This window comes from Fringilla coelebs, assembly GCF_963513975.1.
Source record: "Fringilla coelebs genome assembly, chromosome: 1".
Lineage (NCBI taxonomy): Eukaryota > Metazoa > Chordata > Aves > Passeriformes > Fringillidae > Fringilla > Fringilla coelebs.
In genome coordinates, this window is record NC_140028.1 from 46,889,628 (window position 1) to 46,903,552 (window position 13,925).

At 40.8% G+C, this 13,925-nt stretch overlaps 1 protein-coding gene across 1 annotated transcript in view; it reads right to left on the bottom strand.

Annotated features, from left to right (window-relative positions):
• Window positions 1-13,925, bottom strand: part of TAF4B (TATA-box binding protein associated factor 4b) — a gene marked incomplete at both ends in the record, with an annotated part of 69,100 nt that overhangs the window by 21,960 nt on the left and 33,215 nt on the right. Inside the window, 4 exons of the mRNA XM_084226811.1 lie at window positions 1,498-1,554; window positions 2,514-2,639; window positions 7,038-7,168; window positions 9,836-10,005. Coding sequence (XP_084082937.1) covers window positions 1,498-1,554; window positions 2,514-2,639; window positions 7,038-7,168; window positions 9,836-10,005 — 484 coding nt within the window. The remainder of the gene's footprint in view (window positions 1-1,497; window positions 1,555-2,513; window positions 2,640-7,037; window positions 7,169-9,835; window positions 10,006-13,925) is intronic.

Sequence of the window (13,925 nt, forward strand, 5' to 3'; positions counted from 1 at the left end):
TATTAAAAGAAAGTACACCTAGAAACGATCAGATGATGCAGAGGTAAAGTCACCTACAAAACAAGACAGATTAGCATCACCCACTGATTGTTGATCCTGGTGGCACTAGAGGCAAACTGGGAAGGTCTTTAGGGCAACTTTGTACTCACAGATTGTAGCAATGAAGAAAGAGTTGTAAGCAGAAACAAAGAATTAAAAGATAGATAGTAAAGCAAGTTCCTTCTTTCTCATTTTATAAATTTCATCTACTGTGGTGCAAATTCAGAGCATTGATTCAAATACTATTTTACTGGATTTCCATTTGTTTTGCCTGGGCTCTTACATTAATCCAAACAATAAGGGCCTTTAAAGCATTCATAAATAACCTGCTGCTGCTGGCACCTAGGAGCCAAGTGCAGCAATGTTAAGCAACAACAAATTTCATAGTTCAAGAGGCACAGTTAAGGAAAAAGGTTGCTCAGAAAATCACTCTCATTTAGCACAAAGATCCTTAAAAATTGCATGAAATCAGTCAAGTAACTATAGAAACCAATTTCTTCAGCTCTGTATCACACGTCTCACACCTCAATTGTCTTTATTATCGTCTGCTGTCAGATCCTTAATCAGAAATGTGAACAGGCTTGATGATTTATTCAGCAGGGACAAGAATCTGTAGGTCAAGTGAAAAATTTCACACACGCATACACACACACACACACATCTTCAACCTTAGGTACTTTCATTTCATTCTGTTCCCAGTAGCTCTGGGGGCAACTCCAGTGAGATCCAATATTAAGGCTCAATTAAAATAAGCTCCAATTAGTGGAGCTTTTTTCTCTCAGGCTAGAAAAGTCAGGAAATGGATATTGGGAAATGTAAAAAGTCAGCTACTGAGAGGAGGCTGCAGACATAAATGAACTTATTTGTTGATTTCTACAGTTGCTATGCAGAGGCCTCTGGGAGTAAAAGCTTAACCAGTCTAAGCTATAAACTAAAACCCCTGCAGCTAAACATGAACTGTGTGAAACAAGGGCTCCATTCCAGAACAGAAAACTGCTGGGCCCAGAAAATTAAAAGCCAGAGGCGTTTTCCATTTAAAACTAAATCCCAGTACCGCCTCCCAGCCAAAGAATTATAAGCAGTATCAGATTTACAAAACGAACAATTACCCTGGAAAAATGTAGCCTATTGTACAGTCCCAGATGCTAAATCTCAAAGTTTCTTTTTTTTTTTTTTTCTAATCCCACATTATATTCCTACCAAGTGTACTGCTGCAGTTTACAAAGGACTGTTTCGAGACAGGACTGAAACTGCAAAAATAAAATGTTAAAAAAAGAGAGCTCATAATTCATTGACCTCATTTGAAGCACTGCCCTTGCCTGTGGCAGTTCCTGTCCTTCCCCAAGGCCTCTGCAAATGGTATGCAGCAGCAAAATAAACCCTGACCTAATTGCCAGGACAGGGCTGCCAACCTTCTCTCAACACACAAAGGCAAGCATGGTAACTGGAAACTCCTACCTCTTTTGCTTTCTGCTTTAACCGCAGATGCTCTGGATCTTCTTTATTGGAACGGCTCTACCAAAGGAAGAAGAAAAAGATTGAATAGAAATTACTGGAGTCCAAACACCATCCTATCTGTTAAATATTTAATAAATGACAGTTTTCTCTGGTGATTGAAAGATTTAGCTCCAGGGTTGAATGCCTCAATCCAGACTGGCTTCCATCCCCCTCCATGCACATACGTGCACACCCCTCCTCATCTGGGCCGGCTGCCTCTGCTCTAGCCAGAGGCAAGACTAAGCTGAAAATGATGCTAACATTGTCAGTCAGGTCCAGTCTAGGCATGATGTTGTTCATGTCAGCAGCAGACACTTAAAAAGGACAGGAAGTATAGGAAAGAAAGGAGTTCTATTCATGCAAGCACAACACTGTTCGTTCAACTCTAGATTAGGCTTCCACCCAAGCAGCTCCAGAATTCGGCTTGAAACAAAACCAATAAAAAAAGAATCAACAGAAGATGGTCAAGTCACAGCTGATGAAGCAACATCTACTATTGTGGGGTTTTTTACCTCCTCTTCCTGAGGGGAAGGAAGAGAGAAGAAACTTATTCTGTACTAGCAAGAGCTGCATCAGGAGTTCATGGATGCTGTGGTACCAGCTCCAAGGCTAGCCCTCTAAACTTGACTACAGAAAACAAATACACCTGCAAGGGTGGTGGATCTCACCAGACTTCTGTTTCAGAGGCAAAAAGAGATACAGGAAGGACTTACAGATTTTTTTACTTCATTTTGACCAGTAGAAATAATCTCAAAAAAGTAGTTCACCCACCACATGTTTCAAAGAACTCTTGTGGACTTTTGGAAAAATGTAAATAGGTTAAATCCTTTTCTGTATAGCCTCAATTGTCCTAAACATTATAGATTTTCAGTGACAGAATTAATGGTTACTATATTTAAAGCAGAAGTAGGAGAAACCTGAAGATGGTCACCAATCTAGAGGACATGACTACTTCCCTTGGAAACCTTGAGTCTCACCTTGGCTGCCCGAAGCAACATTTCACGTTCCTCTTCATCTTTTCTCTGCTTTTCTAGGTGATCAAGCTTCTCAAGAAATCTCAGTTGTGCTCTGGTGTCACTACATACGATGTACTTATCACTCCCCTGAAAAAAGAACTTTGTTATAGACAACCAGGAGCTCATAAACCTAATGGGAACAATCTGAGAAGAACAACACTATTTTTCAAAGCTGAAAAGTGTGGGCTGTTTTTATAAAGACTTCAGGTGGTAGGCAGTCATTTACATGTCCCCTCTCCACTGAAGCATGTTTCCAGGTGTCTGTGACTAGGAAGAGGTTATTGAACAAGTTGACGTTAACAACATCCAGTCTATACTGACTATAATAACAGAAGTCTTCCCTAACCTTAGACTAAAGAAATTTTGTTTTAAACCACCAACTTATTATCCAGTAAACATGTCAGGAAAGAAAAAAAGAATTGTAAAGCAGCAGGGCTTAATATCTTTTCTCCTTTGAAGAGAAAAAAAATTAGTATTTGACATAAATTTCTAGTGCTTTGTGTCTAGTTTCGGCCATTTAATGCAGAAGTTGAAACAAAAATCACCTGGTATTTCCAAAAAGATAATATATGTATTGGAGGGTGGTCTAGAACCAGTTATAATGAATCTTAAGGGTGAAGAAGGTGAAATATACCCTATATGGTTTATTATAGCTTTAAGAATACATATTTTTGCCTCAGTGAATCTTTAAAGTCCCAGGATAGTTTATGTTGAAAGGTAACCTAGGGAAGTCATCTGGCACAGCCACCTGTACAAAGCTGGGCCAGTGAATACTAATGATGAGTTTTAGTCCAACAATCACTGGACACACAGGCATTGAAACAGGACTGAGGTCCTTCTGGTCTCAGGAATAGCAATCAGTAGTTTATTTTACATTCTATTTTTGCCCCCACTGGAATGCCTGATTTGACATTTACTTTAGCTCAGAAAGGCAGAGAAAGGAAAGATCCAAAATACGGTGAACTGGCAATGAACAGCTTGGTTTTACTACTCTGCTCTTCCAAAGACAGACCTCTTGAGCCACGCGTTGGCCAGATGGCAATTAGGCAACACAAGACGGGGAGCCCATTCTAGATGAGGCATGTCTGTGCCACCTGTTTGTACCACTTCTACTGCACGTCCTGCAGCTGTCTTCTTTCTCTGTTACTTTGTGAACTTGCCTTTTTTTTTTTTTTCTGAGAAATTTATCCTGGGGTATTTATCAGCCAAAAACACCGTGCACTTTCAGTGTCTCTTCATTCTATCTTACACCAGTCTCACATTGTAATGAAACAATTCTGACCTACAACTATTCTAAAAGAAGCACAGGATATTTTACAGCTGTATTTTAGGCAAGGTGGACTATCCACAACTTCAGTTACTCAGTTTTTAGTTTTCAAGGATACTATACTCAGCCTCTTCTTCTCACACCCAGTCGTGCATTATGAAAAGACAGAAGGAAAGTAAAAGTTGTCTTGTGGAGCACTGTTGTCTCCTGATCTGAATTTTCACAACTGAGTCAGAGCATGAAATCAATCCCTTTTCTGGTATTATGTTTGATCCTTTTCAATGAGCCACCTCATTGTCACATATTACCAACTGTGGCTCAAAACACACCATATACTGCAACCAGAGGCTGTCCCAAGCAGTATCTGTGGCTTTGCAAAAAAGTCCAGCAAACCTTTTCCTCTCCACTTCTGTCACTGCTCGAGTCTTTTTTTAACTGCTCTCCACAAAGCATAAGATATTTCTGAGTCACTCTCAGTACATCAGTACAACTTGTTTTGAAGCAGCAGTTTATAATAATCCACCACCATGCCACAATCCTTTTAAAAGGACAAAGAAGAAAGCTGTAGTACCAGAAGATTATTTTTTTCCAAAGTTCAGAAGTGTTTAGCTTTGGAATAGCCAGATATTTATATGCTTTAAGACAAATCCATGACCCTATACCAATCAGCAATGTAAATCTCTCAAGCAGAAGCTCCCCAATGCACTACCATGAGCTTATATGGGACAAGAAATAGGTGCATCTATTTCAGTAACAGTATTTCAGCTCATCACCTGTTTTAAGATAGCTTATTTCACGAATTTTTAAAAGAGGAACACCTGCAGTTATATTTTGTCCTACTCAATGAACTTCTCTGTGGTCATATAGCAGGGAATTGCTGAGACAGAAAACATTACATTGTGCCCCTGTTCATGACTTGTAGCCAGCACTGTTATGATGAAGCATTATCACCCACATCCCATAGCCCCACAGATAATGCAGTTTAGTGCTGTGGGATTTCAGGGCTACTGCATGAGGGGAAAATGTTTTCATGAACATCTTTTATAGCTCAGCACCACATCATGCCTCTCAGAGCCATGAGCTTAGGGCCTCCAACCACAGGAGCATGGCAGCTGTTTCATGCTGGGATGGATCCACATAAAAACTTTTTCTCTTTATGGTCTTCCAAAGGCTCTATATGAGCACTGCAACAAGAGCTGCATCACAGAAAGCAGATCCTGACCATCTGAAAGGCTATTCCTACTTCACAAAAAGAGACCACCATCATAGTTTTGTCCCAATTAAGTCAGTGACTTCCAATTATCATTTATTTTCTTAAATTTAACTAAAAAAGGACTAAAGTTGACAAGTCTACATGATGGCATAGCATGAAGCTTTTACCCTGCCAATTCACTCTGTCTGCAGGACTATCTATCAGATGAAAGCTGCTAGGCATGAGCTGAGCAAACTGGAAAGAAGAGTTTCCTGACTAGGATTCCATTAATTACTGCCCTTTTTACACCAACTCCCACCCTAACAATAATTACTTTGGTTTCACCACAACTAGCCCCATTACTGTCTTTTTGTAATGAAGATGCCAACCCTCCTGGAAAGACTCTGGGAATTTATCTGACATAGATGTGGCCCATGTGGTGCAGGGGTACCAATCAAAAGCCATGAGGGGAAAAGAGAACCGGGGGTGAGCACCAGGGCAGATGGAATACAGGGCTGTATAAATACCTATATTAATACATAACAGGCCTCCAGCACCCTGCAGTGTTCTCTTCTTGAACTTTGGATTTCTGAAAGCCTGTCAGCATCTCTCACAATAGCATTGCTCACAAAGGCAATCCTGTAGGACACTCCTCTGTCACGTAATACCATCTTCCTAACAAAAGAGAGTATCTGTGCCTCTAAGATTACTGTGCCAGTTACTTTTGATTTTTTTTGTTGTTGTTGTTTGTTTTGCTTTGGAGAAAAGAGGAAAAGAAAGCCAGCTTATTGCAATCTTATAATCTTATCACTGCTTCTGGCAATTCAATCAGACAAAAACCTGTTTTTCTATTGCTTTAGTTCAATGAGAGAGAAACTAGCCCTATCCAGCCTACTGTCCAAAACCATTTCCTTCTGTTCTTGGTGTTTGCAAGACACTATGTCCTACTGGTTACTCTGGACTTCAGTTTCCTCCTCACTTTAGCTCACAAGCTCAATTGTACCTCCCACTTTGGAGAAAACAACATACAACAAGTGCAGGTTTCTGAAGTCTTATCCTACAAAACTCTGTACTTGTTCTGTATTGATTTTCTTTCCTATTACATCTTCTTCTGGGAAGGAACAGAATACTCCTACTGCTCCAGAAAACACCATAAATACTCAGAAGTTTCCAAATAGTTGCTCCTCTTTACTATTGCTGCTGTGGTGCTGAAAAGCCTATAAAGAGCATTCAGTACAACAATAATTGCTATTCCATCAGTTGGTTGCTCTTGTTAAATTTCATTAAGTACAAAGTTCTTGTAAAAAAACTCAACCTGAACAAACAGTAAACTAAGAGCTGACAAACACATTTGCTTCTCACTTTTTTTTTTTCCTCAAACTGCTTCACATTGAAAGATGTAAGGATTACTATATTGCTATTGAATGACAAAAGAAAAAAAGAAAGAGCTGGTTCGGCCAGTAAATTATCACTTCCCATTTGCACCATACAAGCATCTTCAGGGATACTAGCTCACTGGGACACAATATACTTTATATTGAATGAAGCTAAAAAAGACTTGAGATGAAAAAAATCTTAAGATAAAATGGGCCTCTGCCTTCATGGAGAACTTTCTAAAAGTAAAACAATCAATTCAGTTTCCCAAAGCTTTTTACTGAGCCAGTACTAACTGCAATTCCACCAACAGCAAATGCATAGGGAAAACACAAGTCCCTAAATCAACCCACCATCAAGAGCAATCAAAGTCAGCGTTCCATTTACTACGTAAGAGACTTTGTGTAACAGCCACCACTGCTATGGAAGAGAAGAAAAATACGCGTTTAGTCTTATGTTGGGTTTTAAGAGCACCTGTCCAACAAGTCAAATGGAACAGTTATATGCTGGGCTAGACACAACTAAAACCAGCCTTAGGTAGATCCTGAGAAAGCAAATGTTGCCTGTGATGTGCCCACACTTGGAAGAGGTTTACCTTCAAGGCTGCGAAGCAGGAAAACTTTGAGCAAAACTTGCTAATGATTTCTTTTACCTTGTGGGTTGATACTCTGTGCCGAGCAATTACAGTTAGTTTTTCCAGGAGCCCTCGTAATCTTTCCTGTGTAGCGTGGGAGATCAAGTTCACAACATCAGAGTTAAGTTCCATAATGTCATGCCTTTTACCTGTGGAAGCAGAGAAAATCCATTACGTGTTTTAGTAGTAGCTGATAATTGAAATAATTAGCACAGCAGGTATTCTGTTCCCCCTGGAAGTCATACCCATTATGAATAAAGGTTTGGAGATTATGATTTTCCTGGTAAAGTCACAACTTCAAAGATCTTAGACATTACATTAATAAAACCTAGCCTGGAGCTTCAGAAAATATAGACATTGTTTCACTTAGCCTCCAGAACCACTCTCCTTGCAAGGTCATTTATAGGACAAAGTTAATAAGAACACAAATCAAGCTTCATGTTCAGGGAGGGGGAGAAGCGGTAGCTGTAGAAATTAGTGCCATATTCTGTTAATTCCAGTAATTAAAAAAATACAGAATTACATTTTGCCCTGCTTGACACCGTGCTTGTTAACAACTCATGACATTTATTTGACGAGCAGGAATGGGTTTTGCAGCGCACTCCAGGCACACGAGACCCTCCAAAGTGCCTTGACCGACCGACAGGGGCAGCCAGACCCAGCCGAGCCACAGCGGCCGCTCGGATTCCAGTCCAGCCGGGCTCATCCTGCCACCACCTTCAACCTTTCCTCTCGGGCTGCCGCTGAATCTCAGCATCTCAGCAGCTGTGACCGAGGCTGGTGACAGCTCCAGGCAAGGCTGTGCTGGCCCTGCACCCAGAGCTGGGCATCACCTCTGTGACCTTCCCGCGGCTGCAGGCTGCCGACAGAGAAGCCTTCCCATGGCTGACACAATCCATCACTCAGCGCCGCTCCACCGACACACCTGGGCGGCAGCGGCTTCTCCCTGGTAGGCAGCAGTTCCACATGCCTCATACGTTGTACCTGTCAGAAGCACTTTTCCTTGCCCTACGCTGCATTTACAGCAGCTGTAATACTTTATGATGCAATATACAGCACGCCTTCCAAACCCATTTCAGTATTTACTGCCAAGAGAAGTGTTAAGAATGGATAAACAGCGCACTGTAAAAAAACTAATCACCTATTTCATTTGCTTTTGCTACTGTAACTGAAAATGAATGACAATCTCACAAGGCAGGGAGAACCTAGAATGTTTTCCCAGATACCATCAAAGCACTCCCCTGTCTGATCAGTAAGCACTGGCCAGTAACTTAACTGAGTGCAAAGCTCATCTTGCTCAATCACCTTTCAATATTTCCTCTGCAGCTTCTTACTAGACTATCAGATTATTGAAACACCAACTCAAAAACAAAATGAAATCCCCCCAAACCCCAAGATCTCCCTACACATACATTTCTTAATCCAAAGATGGCTCGGTTCAAAAGCAGACATGTTAACTTTCTGAATTGCTCTACTCCCTGGCAGCATTCCTTTCCTCACAAACAAGCACTTATCATTTATGACATGAATTATTGATATTCCTATTATTATTATTATTAATTTGGAACAACTACTATTCTAGCTATGAAACAGCCAGGCTTCTATTTTCCATCTTTCAACACAATGCCTTTACATGCACAACCAGCAAATTATTCTAGAAATACTCTCTCTGTTTTTGCAGAGCTCCTTATTTTTCCATATATCCACTTCCCACGAATGACTGATTCATCTTCTACTGAACTTTGAGAACATCTTCTGGGCACCAGGTCTGACATGCATTTTCCCTTTGCCACTAGTAACAGAGCATTTGCTACCCCTCATAGAGTTTGAGATGACACATCTGGCAGGAGCACCAAGGTCATAGGTAGCATTTGCAGGTTATGTGCTTGTCACAGGCTGGCTGCTCACTCTGGACTAAGAATCAGTTGTGTGTGGAAAGACTTTGTGAACATGTACTTAAGCCACTGTGACAGAAATGTGCCTGTACTTTCAGGCTTTACTGGATGCTCAGCTGTAAAACTCCATGTTCCAGTACATCAAGTACTGGGCAGAGGGCACGAGCAAGGAGCTGAGCAACAAGCACCGAGTTTGCTGTTGACAGGATTGGGACCAGCCAGTGTGCTCCTACACAACTGCACGCTCCCTGCTCTGACATAACATTACTAAGCAACATTTACTATTTTTGCTCAAAAGAAGTGAAATCTACATTAGAAACTTCCTGTAACACAGGCATTCAACATACATTCCACAGTATTATTCATTACACAGAAAACAGTTTCAACATCTCTTTTAGATAAAATTAAAAAAAGTTTTTTTCCATGAAGGGAGTCATAAACAAAGCTGTGCTCTGTGTGTATTGAAGTTTGAAACTTCTTCTTAATGTTAGTCGATAGATACATATACCTGAACAGGCAGAGGAATGCAAAAACTGTTAGAGAAGTCAGTGTAATGCATCAAATTGGAGGCTGCTGAGACAGAAAAGCACATTTAAGTGTTTTGATGCTAGCACCTTTATGGTTGTTAAGTGTTCCATTAGGTTTAGGAGTAAGAAAGTTGCTCACTTCTCACATATAAAAGTGGCTGGCATCAGTTTCTTTTTTCAGGTTGTGCTTCAGACAGTTTCCATGTAAAGAAAACCTTAAAGAACAGTTGTTTCCTAGAAAGGAAAGTGAAAACTCAGTATTGTTTGGTAGAAACACATGAGATGGTAGATCATAATAGCTCCAGGTCCTTCTTCAAAGATTGGAGGCTGGCTGATGAAAGAGGCAAGGAAACACTACATCCACACATATCTGCTGTGTGTGCTTTGTTCTCACCTATGTTCAAGATCTTACTCTGAAGAGCTTCCAGAGACAGAAATGGTTCATCTGCGCAAGAGCGAATCACTGTGCCAATGAGCTCAGAGTTTGCTGCCAAAATGCAGGCATTCTCCTCACTGAGATTAACCCCAGCCATAGAAGTCACATCATTTAGGTCATCTTCGTCTCTACAAAAGAGGAGACCAACATTTTATGCTTTGTTTAGAATAAGCACAAAGAAAAAGTCTCAACTATCAACAAGCAGCCACATTCACATTTCCTATATACAACAGACGTTCAGCATGGGTGTGGACAGGGAGCTCCTAAAAGCTCTCACACTTCTGCAAGGTGCCTCTGAAACACTAATTTGGCTAATGCCTCAGTTGCTAGGCATGCAAATCCTTTATATGAAACTGAAATTTTGAGCCAGCTTGGAAACCTAGGACTGAGTTAAACCCAGATTAAAAGTTCCCACAACCCCTAACCCTGCACCACCACTCTCGCAGCCTGAAATTTGTTCTAAAACTAATTCACCAGGTAGAACCAAGTGTGGAATGAAGTTGAATGTTGACTCACTGGACTATAAACAAGCCCATTTTCTAACCAAGATGCATATCTTGCAAACTGAGGCTTAAAGCACAGGCTTATTAGCACAGACATGATCTTCAGTTTTCTTTAGCAAGTTCCCTTAAAACACAGGACACAAACACTCCTTGATTACTTACTAAAACAAATGCAGACCTTGTACTTTGAATCAGTCCTACTATACTTGTGTACACAGCAGGGAAGATGCCACTGCTTCTGAAGCACCATGCCAGAGCTCTAGCTGGTAACACCATTAGCTGGATTCTCATGTAGCAGCTTTGGACTATATGTTCAAAATAAAAACTCAGTTAGGGTGAACATCACTCAGACTAGCTTTAAAGCCTGTGTGCTTCAGCCTAATGTTTTTTTTAGACATCATTTAAGTTAAAATACTGAATTAATCTGATAGGGAAAAGTTTTTGCACTACTTTGGCAGTGAAACAATCCAAGTTTTTATCAAATGAGTTCAGACCATCAAGAGAAAGCATTTTTACTTCACAATGTGACAAAGGCCCTAATGGCGGCTTCAGGGATTTAGGATCAATCCATAACAGACATCCATAGTATTAGGACAGATAAGTAAAATCACTCAATCTCAACATCTTTTTATTTGGAAAGCACAGAAAACAAAACCAACACACACACACACACCCCTCTTGAAGAGTATTCTCTGGCAAGGCTTGATAAAGTTCACCTTCAGAAAACACTGTGTGGCCTCAATAACTCTTGAACAAGGGTTAGCCAGGAATTTGTCATTCTAAGGTGAAATGATATTTCTTGAAGGCTATCCCTTGCCTGACTAGAGGCAGAAGCTAAAGTTATTAGAACATGAGTTGGAGTTGAGGTTAAGCAATACTCAAAAGACACAAGAAAATGTTAGTATATTCTTCTTAGAACTATAGATGCATTTTCTCCTTTGGGTTTCAGTATGTTTCTATGCCACAATTCTTCTGCAAACTTCCAGTGAGAGATCCAGACAGAAAAGGAGTCCAGCTTTGAGTCCAGCCTTCTTCTACCCCTCCTTCCATTCGTGTGCCCTCATTGCTAGCAGTTCCCGTGTGTGTGTGTGTGTGTGTGTTCGGGGAAAAATAGACCCAAGAGATTCCCAAACCAGCTCCAGCTCTTTATGTCTAACTAGACACAATAGCCTCCCAACCAGGCTTGTGCCCCAAATCCATCAAGCTAAGAAAAGTGTTATATCCCACGACTGTCAGAACAGTTAGATGTCCACAGCTACAATTTAAAGCTGAAGCCAACAGTGCCAGAACAGCTTTCCTGCTCCTACTCCTTCCCAACCAGCAGCTGAGCAGCTCCAAGTGTATACTCAGGCTCTATCAGCCTAACAGAGACCCTGCACTTTCAACAAGCATGTCAATGAAGCTTCATGGGATGATAATTGAGTGCTAACTGATCTTCACAACAACATTCCACTTTCCTCTTCTTAGTGACCACTACAGAGCAGTCAGAGAGATGGCAGAGACAAGAGAGATGGCAGAGACAAGAATCCCACTGAAGCACAGCGACTGCCACATATCTGCTGACAAAATCAGCACAACCAGCACCAGGAACACACATCACAAGCTATCGGCGCTGGAACCTGACATTACTGCAGTGGAATTGTTTATGGAATCCCAGGAAGGACGCTTGCATCCCAGGTACAACTGCATAGCATGCAGTTTCAGGAAGTCATTTCTGCTTTTAATCTGGCCACATACTCAAAACACTCAGGCAAACCACAGATAAACTTCTACAATGTACATCTATCCATTTTTCTACATAGAGGAGTTTCATTTCTTTATAACCTGCCATTACCAGGTTACTATTTCTTGATTATTTCCATGCACACAGTCTCTCTAGTGGGTACAAGCATACAGGTGTTTATATGCAAGAAGACATCTCTACCTGTACTGTCCTTCAGTACCCATTCTAACTTATTCACTGTGAGACATAAGCTTGCATCAAGTGAAGCTTTGATGAAATATATGAAAACACTGTTGCACTTATTTTACTTAACCCAAAGAGATTACCACAATATTCCTTAGAAAAGTGCTCACAAAAGATTAATGGAAGTTTCAGAAGCCATGGTAAGTTCATACTTTTTACTACTCTTTTTTCCTTTGTTCGAACAAACTTCAATCATTTTAAGTAAGGTATCACGTACTTTGAGTAAGCTGTAGACATAATTCTACTAAGGTTATAAATTTAAAATATTACAGAGTGTACATGAAGGTGTTTCTGATGGATATTGACTTGCTTTCACTTTCAGCAGTCCCTCCATAAAGCCCCTTTTCTGCACCACTTCCTTTAATGCTCTTTACACTTGATCATGCCACACTCAGGAATGAGCAGGAAAAACTCACCCAGCTGTTACAAGCCTCCAGTGATTTAAGCTTACTAGGACGAGGTGGAGAGCAGAACTCAGGAGTTCTGGGAGATAAACCACACAAAGTCAGGTTTGACATTTCTACGGGATATTCACTGCAAAAGAAGCCTGAGCAATGCAGACAGACCGCACATCTATGAATTTGCCTGCTGCCTGAAAAGTGAGTCTGTGGCACCCTCTGGTGTCTGACGACAGCACTTGTCTCCTGAATCCCTCTAATACTCCATTTCATCCAAGAGTCAAAGGGAAAACTAGAAAGACACACAGAACCCAAACCCCTGTGCACCATCCCTGACAGCTACCAAGGCCAGAACAATTGCAGCCAAGCCAGAAAGCTGCATGTACATTGGACAACAACTCTATTAAACAGAATAAATTCAAACCAAATATTTGAAGATTAAATACGTGATTTTTTTTCCAGAGTGCTCTAGCATATACTTTACAGAAAGGGGTAGATCTGTTTACAAAAATCTTGATTTTTCAAAACCAAACTATTTCTTGACAAGCCATGGTGCAATGTCCATGCTTAGCTGAAACAACATCTAGAAGGCTCGAATGCTTTGTCTTTTGTTGGGTTTTTTTCCTGTTTGTTTGCTTGGGGGGGGCAGGAACTCACCATTCTTTCTACTGCTTAGCTCAGGCAACCTAAAGCAGCGTGTTAGAGAGCAGACAAGGTCAAACTGCAGCTAATTAAGTACAGCTTAGTGAGTAGAATGTCCTCAAATCCCAACCTAGCCTATTCACACTATGGCAGAGGGAGTCAGGCTCGATGACACACTGCAGTGAGAGGGCACAGTAAGGGCACTCTCATTAGTGCCACATGTATAATCACATCAATTACAAGACACTCTCTGCTTGTGACAAATTTCATCACAAAACCTGAAAACAGGCCATGGTGCCTCTCTCTGCCTCACACATGATCAGCATTTGACTGGTCATAAGTAAGAAAGTTTGATTATAGCAGTGAATAGAAGAAACACCAAGGGTGTATCCAAAGACAAATTCTTCAGAGACAAGAGACTCTACAGAGAAAATTTAGGGTGAGTTAGAGATTTCCTATGTAGATTCTCATGGACTTATGCTACTTTGAAGATCACAATTCAAAAGCAAGAAGAGAAATCTCTATTGAATCACATTGTA